The sequence below is a fragment of the Tasmannia lanceolata genome, unplaced genomic scaffold (genome assembly GCF_043159265.1).
Source record: "Tasmannia lanceolata isolate RefF3 unplaced genomic scaffold, GAP_Taslan_0.1 ptg000020l, whole genome shotgun sequence".
In the NCBI taxonomy this organism is placed as follows: domain Eukaryota; kingdom Viridiplantae; phylum Streptophyta; class Magnoliopsida; order Canellales; family Winteraceae; genus Tasmannia; species Tasmannia lanceolata.
The window spans coordinates 21739321-21756280 of record NW_027518697.1 but is presented as its reverse complement, the minus strand read 5'-3'; the positions used below and the strand labels follow the sequence as shown (position 1 = coordinate 21756280).

Below are 16960 nucleotides of genomic sequence, written 5' to 3'. Positions count from 1 at the left end.
ATCATCCTAACCCGTCCAAAAGCAGAGGGCAAAAATGGGCAAATTTGTGGCAAACATTGTCTGTCCATTTTGCCCTCCACTTTTGGATGGGTTAGGATGATCCTATGGAGCTGATTTTTTGTACACATGCTATCTATGTAAGGGCCTTTCAAATGAATGCTTTAGATCATCCTAACAATGTGTGCCCACATGTGTTTGGGCCCTCAAGCTCATATAAGCAATATGAGCTTCAAGCTCACAATCATTTTCCTCATATATATATATATATATATATATATATATATAGTATGCGCATGAAGAAGTTTGTGGAAAACCAACCCTTCTATATATATATATGAGGAATGATAGATGCAAGGCCCCTCTTTATGCAAGGGCCCTTGAATAGATCCCCGTCATTTTCAAATTCAATTGAGAAACTGAATTTGGTTGCACTTAATGACTTGGATGTATTCTAGGGCCCTTCTTTAGCCCTTGCATAAAGAGGGCCCTTGCATCTATCATTCCTCTCCGTCTCTCTCTCTCTCTCTATATATATATATTATATTTTAAAAGAACAACTTTTCTACATGATATTAATCATAAGCATGCTGATTTTATGGAAAAACAACCACATAGGGCTTAATATAGGACATGCATGATGCTGTTGTTTTTAAAAAATATCATATTATACGAGTAACGAATCATGCGCACGATTTTTTTAGGTAAAAACAATCTTTTTAATTATAAAGATCATAACAAAACCTTGATTTGAAGGAAAAATAGCTTTAAACCCTAATTCGAAAAAGATTTAGACAAATTAAAATTAAACACTATGGATTGCAAGCAAAAAAACATAAATAGAGGTCTTAGACACTTACTTGAAGTAGATTAGGGTTTCGAAGATAAAGATCGATTCCTTCTCTTCTTTTCTTCTCTCTTTTTCTCTCCATTTTTTTGATGCTAGAAAACTAAATTGATTAGCATTTATGGACTAATGTGTTGCCTTGAGGTGTTGTGTCATATACAGGAATTTCATGTCATAATCGCCATTACACAACTCTTCTCAACACATAGCTTGTGGATCAAGAAAGCAAGGAACCAAGAGCTTGCACCTACATTGGAGGCATCCTCATTTGAAGATGTTCAAGTCAAGAAGCTCAACATGAAGATCCTACAAGTTCCCAACAAGTGTCAAGAAGAAGCTTGGAGTTGAACAAGCCATTGGTGACTCCTCATGCACCTCTCAACATGCAGTGAAGATTGGAGGAAGTCATAAGAGCCAAGACAACGTTCAAGATGTTCACTCAAGCCGAAGAAGTCCAAGGAAGTGCAAAGAGCAAAGACATTCCAAGAAGACTCAATGGTATACACTTTAGAATGTAGTTTGGAGTCCTCTTGATTTTATGTTTAAATGCATTTTCAAAAGGTTTTCAAAATGGTTTTCATACTTAAATTCTGATATCTTTGGAAACCATACACACACCCAAAAATGTGTTTGAAAACCTAGGACCAAAGCCCAAAGCCCCTGGATTTTAAAGTTAAAAATGGAATTTTACCCAGGGCCGGTCGACTGGGCTATTCCAGGCGACCGCGGGATGCTACCTGGAATGCCAGGGCATCTCGAAATTTATAGGGCCGGTCGACCGGGGTGATTTGGGCGACTCCGGATTTGTTTTCTGGAAATCCAAAAAATATTCAGGTTGGGCTTGGCGGACAACCGCGATGTGTCCGGTCGATCGCGATAGTGTTTTTGAGTTGAATTTTTATTCAAACAGATTGCCCTTACCGGGCGACCGCCATAGGGCGGTATGAAATTTGAAATTAAAAAAGAGAGCCGATAAGGGCGGGCGACCGCCGTGCCTCGATCGACCGTCGCGACCTGGAAATAGAGCTGTTGGGGCTTACACAGGTTGACTTTTTCAACCCTGTATTTTACAGTTTTACCTCCAAACGGTTATATTTCCTTATGGGCTATATACACACACTATCAAAACCTTTCTAAATAATCTTTTGAACATTTTTGCAAGATTAAATCCTATCTTCTTGAACCTAAACTTTTATATGAAAGGTTAAACCTCTTTGAACTTGTATTTTTACATTCTTTCAAGAGGATCTTCATAAGCTTTACATTTGTATCCATTCCTTGGAGGGTTTGTGAGCTTTCAAAGTTGTAATCCGCCTAATCGAGGTATTGAGAGTTTTTATCTTTTAATTCTTCATTTGTATTTGAGGGTCTCCGATTCGGCCCGCTAAGAAAGGTGAATCATTGTAAGAGGGAGTGTGCCCTCGCAATGCTTCGTGCAGAAAGGGTGTGATCCCTTTGAAGGAGAAGTTGGTGTACGGTTTTGAGATTCGCCCGTTGAAGAATCTTACATTTTAGTGGAAATCCCAAGGAGGTAAACTTGGAAGAGTGGAGTAGGTCTTGGATTAGACCGAACCACTATTTTTTTAAAAGATAGACCGAACCACTATAAATCGTGTGTTCCTTGTGGGTGCTTCTCTTCTCCTTCTTTTCTTGCACATTGGTGATTGGTAATCTCTAACCCTATTTGTGTTTATGTTTTAACTTAACAAGGGTTAGTGAATGTATGCTAAAGTAAGATCTAAACCCTAGCTTTCATTATATTGAATATTTGAACAAGGGTTAGACCATAGTTGCTTAATTAGAAAATTAATTTTATTAATCCACCTAATTAAGCCAAGAATTTTTTAATTGACCAATTCACCCCCCCTCTTGGGTTGTCACACCCGTATTTCACATGGAGACGTTCACATTTTACATGTGTTTGAAGTGCCCGATATGGCCTCATTATTCCTCTGAAAGTTTAGAATCCCCAAAGCAGTTATACTTATAAAAAGGTATATGGATTAAGAAAACAAAAGTCTTTAACGTGGCACTTAAATTTCTGGATTCTGGCCTACTACTAGTAAATGTAAAAGAAATTCTAAGTCATGGAAAATTTGGGCATATTTTTGGAAATATGTCTCATTTAACATATTTGGGGCAGATGCGTTTTTCACTCTGCCACAATCATGTTTTTTTTGCCTTCTGATTAGTGTCAGGCATAATAGTACTGTGCATAGAGCCTGATCATAAGAAATCACAGGACACAATTACATAAGGTCCCACTTGAGTCCACCTTTCTGTTATGAGTTATGACCACGGTCAACTTTCATCACAAGTCCTCATTGTGTTTCTATTTTTTTTCTACCCTGGAGCGTCAAGAGTGCATATAAAATAAAAAAATATAATGTGATTTTTAAGAAGTCCTCATTGTATTTGTAGTTTTTTTTCTACCCAAGAGCATCAAGAGCTTAGAAGCAGGAGTCTTCCCTCAGGGTGCAGATCCCGACTCGGAACCTTGATTCGGTGCTCCCAAGAAAGGAGCTTCCAGAGAGCGCGATCCCGAAGAGATGGAAATTGCTCCCATGGGGCTCCCAATCTACTCCTATTACTCCATTAGTCACATGAGCGTCAACTTAGTATCAAACTCTTCCAACTGCTCAAAGTACTTCGTTGGAAGAAGCACATAGGCATTCAGAAGGCATGAGGAAAGAGGGCATGAAAATGAAGACAGTTACACATTACTATTTACTACTTTTTGGTGTACTTAAATTTGGAAAGATTTATATCAAGATAGTTAGAAATTATTATTTTTTGATGTACTTGAATTTTGAAAGACATGATAAAAATATTACATTGATGCTCCCACGTCGCTCCCAACCTTAGACTCTTCTAGATCCCCCCGCCCCCGCTTCGTGCTTCTATGGTCAAGAGTATGGCTAACTAAAGCGCATATTAAATAAAAAATATAATGTGATTTTCTAACCTATGTTTTTCTCATTGCCGTTTCCTTTATGATCAATTAAACTTTATTTCCTCATAGCACTTTCATTTATACTTGATATACTTGATTTTCTACGGAATTGATCCCGTGTTTCAGGGAAACTAGCTGTTTTTCATTTATACTTGATTTGCTGCAAAATTGATTCTATATTTCAGCAAAACTAGCTGTTTTTCATGGAGAAATATTTTCTGAAATTTTCTGTATCAAACAGGTTTTGGCAAAGAAATTTGGTGCTGCTGTTGTTTCTCTTGAGCATCGGTACTATGGGAAGAGCCACCCTTTCAATTCATTGACGACAAGCAATCTCAGATATCTTTCCTCAAAGCAGGCTCTCTTTGATCTGGCTGTTTTCCGTCAATATTATCAGGTGATCTGCTTTTTTTATTTTTAGAGGTTGATGTTTCTCTACCCAAATCAATTATCTCCGTCAGTCATCAACCCTTTAGGTCCTGTTTGTTTTAGATTATGACAACCGATTGTGGACTCCCAAACGGATTATTGGACGGAAAATTGCACTAAATTTCTGTCCAATAATCGGTTGGGGAATCCACAATCGGTTGTCATAATCTAAAACAAACAGGCCGTTAGTGTACATACTGATTAAAACTATGAGTTTTTGAACTGCCTTTTTAACTTTCTTGTCGCACTAGAGATTATTCATGTTCCTGTGAGTAGAAGCTAGCTAACTTATAAAACGAAGCAGTGACACACACATGCTAACTCCAAATTTTTTTAGGAGGTAGCATATAATTGGAGAAAATGGTGGCTTGGGGATCTGACAACTAAAAGAAATGAAACTACCCATTTTAAGACAATGGTTTTGGTGCTCTGATGATGAAGGGGATGTATTGCAGAAGGAATTTATCTAAAAAAGGTCGGGTAGGCTTAGCTTTGTGGTGTTCTACAGGTGGGGCCAAGCATGCGGAGGGCTATTTGTACAGTGGATGATGCAGAGTATTTGGCATAGAGGAGTGGTTGATAGAGTCCATTTGTGGTAAGACTTATGGTTTGATGTTATTTTTAAATCTAATTCCTGCTAGCTATTTAGGGTTGTGAGGCGTAGTGGGTTTAGGTAGTGTGTAGTTATTCCAAGGAAGGGATAGAGTCTCCCTTTTCTTAGAAGGCAACTTTAAAGATGACACTGAAGTAGAATCTTTGTTAAGGTTGTTTACCAAGCTTGAGGAAGTCTACATAAGTATGTGTGGTAGGGATCATAGAATTTGGAGTAAGATACTTTCTCCTAAGCTTTTTTTTTATCTGTTGTTGTAACTGATATCAATGTCAGTCCTTATCTTGAGCATTGTTCAATCCTGATCCCCCCTTCATCTCAGGTAAGATTTCTCTAGAAAACTTTAATCTTTATCTGGTTCAAGAATCGCCTTTTCTTTCTTGATTCAAAACAACTTTTATTTTTTCCCCTATCAAACCTTCCTTGCACTTTGAAGCTCTAAACCAATCTTTTATTTCCATCTCCATTCCTCCCTTCAAGAACCCTAAGGCCCACTCTTTGAAAACCATAGACCTAAAAATCAATCTCCCCCTCCATTCTTCAATCTTCCATGCACTCTTTCCTTCTTTCCTCACTCTTACCACTTCTTTCTTCAACATTCCAAACCCAATTTTTCTCTTTTGTATTTTCCTTCCACAACCCAAATGCCTCATTCGACAGTCAATATCTCAAGTCTGCCCCTTCTTATACCATTCACTCTTTTATCGATCCACCCTTTGTATACCACATCTTTGTCCCCTCTGTTTTTTTGAATGATTCTATTCTCCACTCTTTTGTACCCTCAAAGTTTCAAGTTAGTTTCTTTAACATCATCTAATCAGTTAGTAACCATCATCTTCCTTCATGTTCTCATCTTCTTTTCACCCCATCGTCCACCACTTCATTGCGCATTCTTTCTCCACTTTTTACCATCAAACTCACTCATGATAACGATCTTGTTTGGAAGGGTCGGATCCTTCCAATTGTCCGTGCTCAAGGTATTCTTACCCATGTAGAGGGGGGGGCCACAATTTCTCCTTATGTTTTTGTGAACAAGGATGGAGCAGGTACAAAGGATCCTGAATGGAAGAGAAACCCGTGGTATGAATCCTAGTTTAGTAATGATCAACTGATCATTACTTAGATCAACTCCACCCTCCCAGAGGTCCTTGTAGAAGTAGTCGTCATAAAGGGATTCATACACACACGATTTTATTAAAAAGAAAGATCATAATTGGCAAGTTTACTTCCATAAAACACGTCGTAGATGAATGTTGTTAGACGAAAGTTTAGACAGAGAAAATAGAATGAGTTAGGGTTATCTCCCCCTGACTCATATCTTTATACTAAAACATAAAGGGATGTACAAAGTCTTAAATGCCGTTAGGCAAGTTACATATTCCAACACTCTCCCTCAAGCTGGAAGGTAGATATCATACATTCCTAGCTTGTTACATATATCACTCAATTTTGACTTATTTAAGGACTTTGTAAACATATCAGCTAATTGGTCTCCTGACCGAGTGAACACAGTGCAAATATCTCTTTTCTGGATTCTTTGACGGATAAAATGACAATCCACTTCAATATGCTTGGTGTGCTCATGGAAGACTGGATTGTTGGCAATGTATATTGCAGCTTTGTTGTCGTAATAAAGCTGCGAAGGAGAAGATGAAATTAAGCCAATTTCAGAAAGAAGTGAACGTAGCCAAATAAGTTCCGTGCTTGTCTGTGTCATTGCCCTGTATTCAGCCTCTGCACTGGACTTAGCTATAACATCCTGCTTCTTACTCTTCCATGAAACAAGATTGCCACCTACAAATTTACAATACCCAGTGGTGGACCGTCTATCTGCTGGGGATTCAGCCCAATCTGCATCAGAGAAGCCTTTAACTTTCATATGGCCATGTCTTTTGAACATCAATCCCTTCCCTGGAGCCCCTTTCAAATACTTGAGAATCTGTGTCACCGCAGCCCAGTGAGAAGTACGTGGAGAGCTCATATACTGACTGACAACTCCAACAGCATATGAAATATCTGGCCGAGTAACCGTGAGATATATAAGTTTACCGACAAGCCTGTGATACCTGCCAGGATCCTCCAACAACTCTCCTTCTTCTAGAACGAGTTTCACATTAGGATCCATGGGTGCAGAAGCTGGTTTAACTCCAAGATTGCCTGTTTCTTTTAGCAAGTCCAAGATATACTTTTTCTGTGATAGGAACAAGCCTCTAGAAGAACGAGCAACCTCTATCCCCAAGAAATACCTGAGCTGATCCAAATCCTTAGTAGAGAATTCCTTTTGCAAGAAGGTTTTCAAACGTTGTATACCTTGTGGATTGCTCCCTGTGATGATTATGTCATCCACATAAACTATCAACAAAATACACCCAGCTGAAGAGTGATAACTGAAGACTGAGTGATCCACTGCGCATTGTTTCATGCCAAAACGCATGACTGCCTCACCGAATCTCCCAAACCACGCACGCGGAGATTGTTTGAGGCCATAGAGTGACTTACGTAGGTGACACACGTAGGAGGAAGTCTCCCCCTGAGCAACAAACCCTGGTGGTTGCTCCATATACACCTCCTCAGTCAGGTCGCCATGGAGGAAGGCATTCTTCACATCCAGTTGATGAAGGGGCCAGCTATGATTAACAGCAAGAGACAGGAGCACACGGACAGAGGGAATTTTCGCAACGGGACTGAAGGTCTGAGTGTAGTCAACACCAAAAGTCTGAGTGTATCCTTTCGCGACTAACCGTGCTTTTAAGCGCTCGACAGTACCATCAGGGAGGTATTTGATGGAGAAAACCCACCGACAACCAACAGGACAGGCACCAGGGGGTAGAGAAACCATATCCCATGTATCATTACTATGAAGAGCGCCCATTTCTAGGTTCATAGCATCACGCCAGCCAGGATGGTCAAGAGCCTCAGCCACTGACTGTGGTAAAGACATAGAAGACAAGGAGGAAACAAAGCTCTGGAAGGTACTGGTGAGTTTATCATAAGAAACAAAACTCGAAATAGGATGTGCAGTGGAACGGGATCTCGTACGAGATGCAATAGGAGAATAAGAAACAACAGAGGAAGGCGGAAGAGAAGATACCTGAGAGCGGGAGAGAGGGATCATCGGCTCAGAAGATGATTGTGCGAGAGGAGGTAGAAGAGACCTATCTGTAACTTGGCGCCGCTGATGCTGCTGTGTAATTTTAGGTAGAGCTGGCTTCTCCAACGTGGCAGAAGTAGAAGCTGCAGAAGCTGGCCGCACGGAAATAGAAGATGACGGAAGAGAAGCAGGTAGATCTGGTAAGGGAAGCGAGACCTCGGACTCGAGAGAAGGGGTGAAAGATGCCGCGTCATGTTGGAAGAATGCCTCAGACTCAAAGAACGTAACATCGGCTGAGACAAACCAGCGACGCAGACGAGGGCTATAGCAACGATAGCCTTTCTGCGTACGGGAATACCCCAGAAAGACAACGCTCAGACCGGGGATCGAGTTTGTCACGGCCAGGTCCAAGGTGATGAACAAAACAAACGCATCCAAATACACGAGGTGTCAGAGGAAACTGTTCCTTACTAGGAGATAAAATCTCGAAAGAAGAGGCACCCTCTAAGATAGAGGAAGGAAGGCGATTTGCTAAGAAACACGCCTTGAGAAGGGCATCACTCCAGTATGCCTTAGGAACACTCATCTGAAAATGAAGAGTGTGACCTACTTCAAGCAAATAACGAAGTTTCCTCTCAGCAACACCATTCTGTTGAGAGGTGTACGCACATGAAGACTGATGTAAAATCCCATGTTGGGAGAGATAGGATTGAAAGCCATTAGAATCAGAAAATTATTCTCTAGCATTGTCAGTACGAAGACTTTTAATATTGCAATTATATTGATTCTTAATTTCAGAATGAAATGTGCGAAAAGCAAAGAACACGTCGGATCGACTCTTCAGTAAATATAACCAGGTCATGCGTGAGAAGTCATCAATAAACACAATAAAATACCGAAAGCCAGTAGTAGACGCGACCCTAGAGGGTCCCCATACATCAGAATGGACTAATTCAAATGGACTAGACACTCGACTAATGATCCGGGACGGAAACGACACACGACGGTGCTTCCCGAGTTCACAGGACTCGCACAGAAAACTAGAAAAAGGTTCGGGAACCAGAGAAGTCTGCTGCAGCCGCTGAAGTGAAGGATGCCCCAGGCGACAATGCCACTGAAATGTATCCACAGAGCTATGTAAGACAGTAGGCGGCCGGCAGTCAAGACGATAGAGTCCATCTACCTCACGACCCGTTCCAATCGTCTTCCCAGTCGAGAGGTCCTGAAATAAACAGTAAGATGGGAAAAATGAGACAGAATAGTGAAGAGATTTAGTAATTTGGCTAACTGAAAGTAAACTAAATGGTGATTTTTGTACACATAAAACAGAAGATAAGGTAAGAGCAGGATGAGGGGAGATATGACCAACACTAGTGATAGGTGTAGTGGACCCATCAGCAAGGGTGATAGACTGAGAGGGAGACGAGAAAGAGCGAAAAGAATGAAGCTGAGAAGAGTTACCAGTCAGGTGATTGGATGCGCCAGAGTCAATGATCCATGACCCTGAGCTAGATAGAAGGGTAGTGGGTGAACTACCTGGCTGGGCGAAACCTGCAGAGGGAGGACGAGAACTGAGCCGTAGACGCTGTAATTCCTCATAATCGGCACGGGATAATGTATAGGTGGAATCAGCTGGTGCAGGAACAGAAGCAGAGGGAGCGCAATCTAAAGCCGAAGCAGTAGTAGCACCCATGTGAGCCGAGCGTGCCTGACGAAGCTCGGGATGCAGGGTATAACAATGGTCAATATAATGTCCCTCGCGCTGACAGTGAGTGCAAAAAGAACGGCCACGTCCACCACCACGGCCGGCACGGCCACGACCAGAGGAGGCTCCACCACGAGGCGGGCGAGTACTGCCATCATAGGTCGCGAGAGCAGAACCATCAATAGGAACAGATATCATTGGATCACCAGGAGAGCACTGCTGGACGCGGGAGTAAACCTCAGTAAGGGAAGGAATAGCGCCAGAATCGATAATCTGCTGAGGAAGATGCATGCACTCTGGACCCAAACTCTCAAGGTACTGCACAACACGGATCTGATCCCTCTGACGGGCAGCCTCTGTGAGATCCGTGGTAAGCGGCATGTAAACATCAAGCTGCTGACAGAAGCCAACGAATTGGCTGTAATGGGTGGCAAGAGGAAGATCACCACGGCGGAAACGCACCCACTCGGAATAGGTAGAGCAGATCCGACTAATGTTTGCCACGCCAGATTAAAGAAGAGTAACCTGATCCCAGATCCGTTCGCAGTAGGCAGAAGCATCAAGGGCCCAGAGACATGAGGGGCCATACTCTGCTACAGAAGGGTACAAACAAGAGCATCCTCCTGTTTCCATCGATCAAAGGTGGGATCCGTCGTAGGAGGAGGATCACGACGAAAGACGTGGGCTTTCCCACGGGCAATAAGATACTTCTCGACGGCTGCTTTCCAAGTAACGTAGTTTGCCCCATCCAACTTAACAGTAGTGATATGTGGGAATGATCCATCTACAGAGAGAGATGATGACGAAGAAGACGCCAAAGAGGGTGTCGGACGAACACCAGGAGCCACTCCTGTGGAAGGATTGTCAAGCACCTCCTCCATAACAACAAGCAAGAAAGAAACAGACAATCCAAACCAAGACGAATAACAGGAGATAACAAAATAGGTGGGCAAACTAGGATACGCCAAGAAAGCTAGACGCGGCTCCAAGAATGACGGGCATCGACGAAGCTTGACAAGAGGGAAGCCATGAGGCACAGAGGGGAGCCACAAAGACAAACTAGAATCAAAATAGGGTAAGAGTAAGAGATGAAGATCCATTTCAAAAAAAAAAAAAAATTCCATTTCAAAAAAAGAGTAAGAGATGAAGATCTAACACATAATAACAAGGAGAAAAGAGTGGTAGGGTTTACCAAGGGATGAAAGGAAGAGGAGGAAAAATGATGGGGATTGAAAAACTTGGGGTGCGAGGCTTACCAACAAACCTAGGAATTGGGGGCTGGAGAAAAAAATTCTGGTGCGAGGCGAAACACAGCCCTGGAAACTTATTTCCAGGAAAGTGATTTTGGGGGGGTCAGAAAATATTTGTTTTCCAAGTTGGTGAGAAAATATTTTCCTTAAAAATTTTCGGGGGTGCAGATCCTCGGTCCTGGAAAAAGATTTCCGACTTGGTGGGAAAATATTTTCCTGGAAAATTTTGGGGGGTGCAAATCCTCGTTCTTGGAAAATAATTTCCACCCTGTGTGGAGAATGTTTTGGGGTTGCTGCGCGGGGGAGGAGGAACGTGAGGGACGAGGACGGAGGGCCTGGTGCCTTCGGCTCGGAGGGAACAACAGGAAAAAGACAGCGTGCCGGTATGCCTCGGATGAAACTTGGCCCGGAGTTGGGTTTCGCAGCGAGGGGTGGGGGGTGGCGGAGAAGATGGAGGCTGATAGAGAACTCCACGGATCAGTAAACCCTAAGGCTCTGATACCATGTTAGACGAAAGTTTAGACAGAGAAAATAGAATGAGTTAGGGTTTTCTCCCCCTGACTCATTTCTTTATACTAAAACATAAAGGGATGTACAAAGTCCTAAATGCCCTTAGGCTAGTTACATATTCCAACAAATGTGACAAAGTTTGTTACATTGAATAGTGTGGGAGATGAATTCAAAATCTTTAAGTACTCCCTACTTAGACAAAAGGAGTTGCTAACATTAACGAAGTTGCACATTCTTTTGCTACAATGGGAGATGAGTATAGAATCTTTACGTACTCCCTACTTAGACAAAGGAGTTGCTAACTGTATGCCGAATGGCTATCGATCACCTAGTTTTGATTGGAATCAAACCCACATTGATTGATACATTACACCTAATGTCGCTAAGATATCAGGTATAACACATCACACTCAAGCAAGGCGACTCAGATATTTCAAGAGATCCACGGAACCATGACGTGCTCACATTTGAATTGGAATGAATTCCAAAAGCTCATGAAGACTAGTGTAGCCTCAAGAAAAGAAGAGGAGAAGATTAATCAAGGGAAAATTTAGATTGTAGGATCTCTCCTGTTTAGATTGAAAGTGTTTGGCACTTAGGGAGCACCTAATTGACTTTAGACATGTAGAGGATAAACACTCCTCAAAGTAGGCTCAAAGTCCGTTGAAAATTCCCTCAAGAAATATAAGTTCAAGTGTTCAGGGAAATCACTGACGTCCGGGATTTTGTGGGACCTCTGTCTGAAACCTGAACATTCAATTTTAGATAACTGAGGGAATTGCGGATGTCCGGGAAATCCGCGAACGTCCGCCTGTAAGTTGGGCTTTTAAGTAAAAAAAGCCCGAGCATTCGCCGGATGTCCGTCTGAACATTGTTTTGAAAATAAAAAATATCCGAGCAAATGCCGGACTTCCGAGAATACGGCGGACGTCCGTGACAGAACTGGGCGTCTTTTTGGAATTTCAAACGGTACTATTTGCCGGATGTTCCGACTTCGTCCGCGACGCTCGTGAAGACAATATATATATCTCTGAAAACCCTAGATACAACTCTTAGCATGGTTTTAAATTTCAGTTTTGGCTAAAATTTCGGACTAATCCGAAACCAAAATTTCAACCGAAATCCCAAAATTTCGGGTGAAATTTGGTACACCGGCACGAAATTCCTGCTTTTTTTGGACGAAATTTAGATCGAAATTACTAAAATTTCAGGAAATTTCGTTTGAAATACTTTTACACAATAAAATCTAATTATTTTAGTATCAATTTTGACGAAATTCCCAAAATTTTCATAAATTTTGAACGAAATTTGGTAAATTTCTGGAATTTCAGTTTCGGTACTCAGTTCGAAATTTCGGATTTTGGTCGAAATTTAAAACCATGACTCTTACAACTCTTGCAAGATATGAGCCTCCATTGTTAAGCCTTAACTCTCACCCACTTCTACTTTGCCCATTGATTGAAAGTAGAATCTTCATTAACTTCTCTCTAGTGCCATTATTTTCATTTCTTTCAAGAGAGATTCATTAGGGCTTTGTGTATTGAGTGAGACAAGAGTTACTTTATAAGTTCATATTTTTGTATTAGCCTAAAGAAGTGGCAAGAGTGCTTATACTTTCTTCTACCATTTTAAAGAAGGGTTGTAACCATCAGAGAGTTTAAAAACTCGTTGTTTGTAAGGAGGCCTCGGACCCGGCCGTGGCATGGTGTCCGGAATAGTGAAGAGTGGTGTGGTTCTTGCTACTTCTCTCACTACTTCTCGCTCTTGGTAATATCTTTAACCATGCTCCTTATAATTTCAAGGTAACTAAGTTTTAGAATAATTGTTAGAAAAAGTTTCAAAAAAAGAGGATTTCATAAAAACAAGTTTACAAAACAACAAAAGTTTTATTATACCTAATTCACCCCCGCTCTTAAGTTGCCTAGTTGAATTTCACTAACAATAAGGAAGTTGCGATTCTTTTGGTACAATGTGATGGTCTCATGACCTCTACATGAATAATCCATTTTTTAAAAGCGCTCCCTGAGTTAATCATCAACCCACCCAAATTGACTCGGTATTACCTTAGCGAAGTTATCATCAGAGTCCTAGTTTTTCCCTACCAAGTCGATCAAAAACTCAGTTAATTGCTTGAGTTATTGTTACATTGATTAACCACCCTAGTCATTAACTTGCCGAGTTGACTCCTTTTTACCTTGGTCGGGTTCGCTGCCTAGTTCAAATTTTTTATCTATGGAATAACCACGATCATGGACGCTGTCACAAGTGTGGTTGTGGCCAAAGCAAAGAACCAAATAGAGCACAATCCTATCCACTTGGGTTTCCCAACCCTAGACCTTTGACCTACCATCCTCAGCCATCACAACATGGAGCTAAGATAACATGGAAAATAACTTGGAAAATAAAATCCTAGAAACTAAATAACATGGAAATAAGAATCCTAGAAACTAAATAACATGGAAATAAATGCCACTTATTTGGCCTACTATCTGCATCACTATGGTCCTTTGTGTTGGGGATTGGGTCCCGGCCAGAGTTTAAGAGTGTGTGTGCATGTGTGGAGGGAGTGCTCTATAAATAGGGTAGAGTCTCCTTCATTTTCAGCGTTTGGACTTGTAAACATTTGAAAGGGAGAAAATCGTGTGGAAGAGGGAGAAAATTCGGCATAAATTGCCGTCTGTTTCCAAATTTACATCTCTTTTCTCATGTTACTTTATCTTTGTCCATCTTGTGTGCTTGTGAAAGGATATGCGGTCAAAAAAGCTCCTCGGCAGTGATACTTGACATGGTGATCTTTACTTTCTTTCTGATTCATCTGCACGATGGTGTTTTCCATACTGACAAGACTCATAATGAAACTGACTAACAGGACTAGACACAACTGAAGAATGCTGCAGATGATTTGCTGCAGGGTGACCAAGACGGCAGTGCCACATGAATGAATCGACTGAAATGCGTCCTGTTCCAATCTTCCTCCCAGTCGCAAGATCCTGAAAAGAACACTAAGAGGGAAATAAGTAAGTGTGCAACTCGGGTCGGGTTGGGCCGGGTTGAGGCCAACCCGATCTGACCCGAGGAACCCATTTTCCAAACCCGAACCGGACCCGATCTGATTTCCAACCCAACGAGGTTCAAACCGACCCGACCTGAGGAACCCTTTTTTCCAACCTGATCCAACCTCAACCCCGACCCAACCCGAGTTTTTAAGCCTAAAAAAATAAAAAATCATAAAAAATGTCGGCTTACACTCGACCCGACCCCGATCCGAAGTCAACCCGGGTTGGGCAAAGTCAACCCGAACCCGACTTGATCCGACTCGACCTTTTTTCGGGTTGAACCCGACCCGAGTTGCACCCTAGAAAGAAGGTCACAGAACAGTTATGACAACGAGTAAGTTAGCTACCAGAAAGTAGATTACACGTAAAACTAGGAATACATAAAACAGATGAGATGGATAAATAACCACTGTGAGTCGGAAAAGTACCAACGAACTAAGAGATGTGTCCCCTATACCAGAGATAGGGCATAGAGCCCCATTAGCCAAAGTAGCTGATGTAGAAGTGGACATGGTTTTAAATTTCGGCCGAAACGTTTCGTTTCGGCCGAAATATTTTTGTTTCAGTGGAAAACGAAACAAAATTCACTGTGAGTCGGAAAAGTACTAAACTTCGCCGAAACGTTTCGGAAATTTCAGCCGAAAAGTTTCGTTTCGGTAAAATTTTGGTGAAATTTCGGAAATTTCGGTGAAACGTTTCGAAAATTTCGGTGAAGTATAAAATTTCACCCGGAATTTCGGTGAAATTTTTACAAGATTTCGTTCGAAATTTCGTACCGAAACCGAAACCGAGATTTAAAACCTTGGAAGTGGAAGTGGGCTTAAAGGGACTAAGAAGTCTATTGTTATCCGTCATGTGGTGGGAGGCTCCAGAGTCAATGAGCCATGAATTGGTGTGACTAAGAGAGCAGGATGGGTTGCTACCTTCCTTCACAAGTGTGGCAATGAGTTGTTTTCCTTTCTCTTGTAGATGCAGTAGTTGCTCATATTCTGTACGAGAAACAACCAGTGTATCAGAAGAACTAGGTGTGGAAGAGACAACCATCAAACTCGCTGTGGGAGTCCCAGAAACGTGATGTGCAGCCCCTGGGGGTCTAACTCTAGATGCAAGTCATTGCAGTAGTCGGCAGTGTGACCCTCCGTGCCATAGTGTGTACAATAACGGGATGGATCACGCCCACAACCTCGACCAGATCCACAGCGACCATGACCACTACTGGCACCGCGACCACCACAGGCACCGCGACCATAACCAGACTGAACAGCTAAAGCAGATCGCTCACCAACAGAATCATCAGGAACATCAACCCGAAGAGCTCGCTGAACACGTGAGAAAGCCACATCAAGAGATGGTAAACTGCCTCCCCCTAGTATCAGTTGTCGAATAGGAAGAAACTCTCTTCGTAGACAATCCAAAAACTGAACAACACGTAGTTCCTCTTTCTATTTGGCTAGCACAACAGGTCTGTAGAGGGCGGCAAGTAAGAATCTAGCTACTCACACGAGCCGACAAACTCAGAATAATACTCATAAACAAATCGCTCGCCTCTCTTCGATTTGAGGAGGTCCGAATAAACATCACAAATCTTCGTAAGATTGTCGGTTCTTGAGTAGAGTCTCTCTGCACGTAACCAGACAACTCTCGAGGACTCCAGAAACAACATATGACCAGCAATCTTGGGCTCCATACTCTGACATAACAGGGACTGAAGACCAGCATCCTTCTGGCTCCACTTGTCATAGGTGTAGTCTTTAGGTGATGGTGGGTCTGAAGTGATAGAACTCAGTTTGCCCTGGCCACGGAGATAAAGTTTAACAGCCTAACTCATGCAGGGTAGTTGGATCCATCAAGTTTTATCTAAGTCATGGAAGTCACAGGAAAAGGGCCAGAAATAGTAGAGGGCGTAGCCATGGTGAACAGCTACACGAAATCACAACAACACAAATGAACTGTAACACCACAACACAAAGCAATAAATCAGTTGCTATTCACCCAATCAAAGATGCCACATGAATAACCACCAGCAGATCCACCAATCTGACTAACATCCACCACCGACAAATACCAACTACGAATGATAAACATCCACCACCGACGAATACCAACTACGAACAACACCGAAAATCAAGCCACCAACAAACTATCACCAATATCACCAGACCTAACTTACATTAACAACAAGACATGTAACAAGGCACTACCGACACTACCAAAGCCAACAACAATTCTCTCAGGCATTTCATCAAACAATTGGCGGGCACTTATATCACCAGCAATCACAAAACCACGAATAAAGCCATTAACAAACAATACCAAACCAGCGACAAGCAACAACAACAACTAATCACCATCAAATCATGAACAGGTCACCAACAAAAGGATCTATAGAAGCTATGTCACAACACATGGTTCCTGGATGGAAAGCGGCAAGAACACCACGAACATGCATTTTGGGAATTGATTAGGTTGTCCATTTGGGTATGCACCATACGCTTTATATTATCATATTACA

The 16960-nt window shown here is 41.9% G+C and overlaps 1 protein-coding gene across 2 annotated transcripts in view; it reads left to right on the top strand.

The window, feature by feature from the left end:
- The window catches only part of LOC143854828 (putative serine protease EDA2), a 96059-nt gene that overhangs the window by 28533 nt on the left and 50566 nt on the right, over nucleotides 1-16960 (top strand). For both annotated transcript variants that reach the window (XM_077364937.1, XM_077364936.1), the window contains exon 3: nucleotides 4039-4194. In XM_077364937.1, the coding sequence (XP_077221052.1) occupies nucleotides 4039-4194 (156 nt within the window). The remainder of the gene's footprint in view (nucleotides 1-4038; nucleotides 4195-16960) is intronic.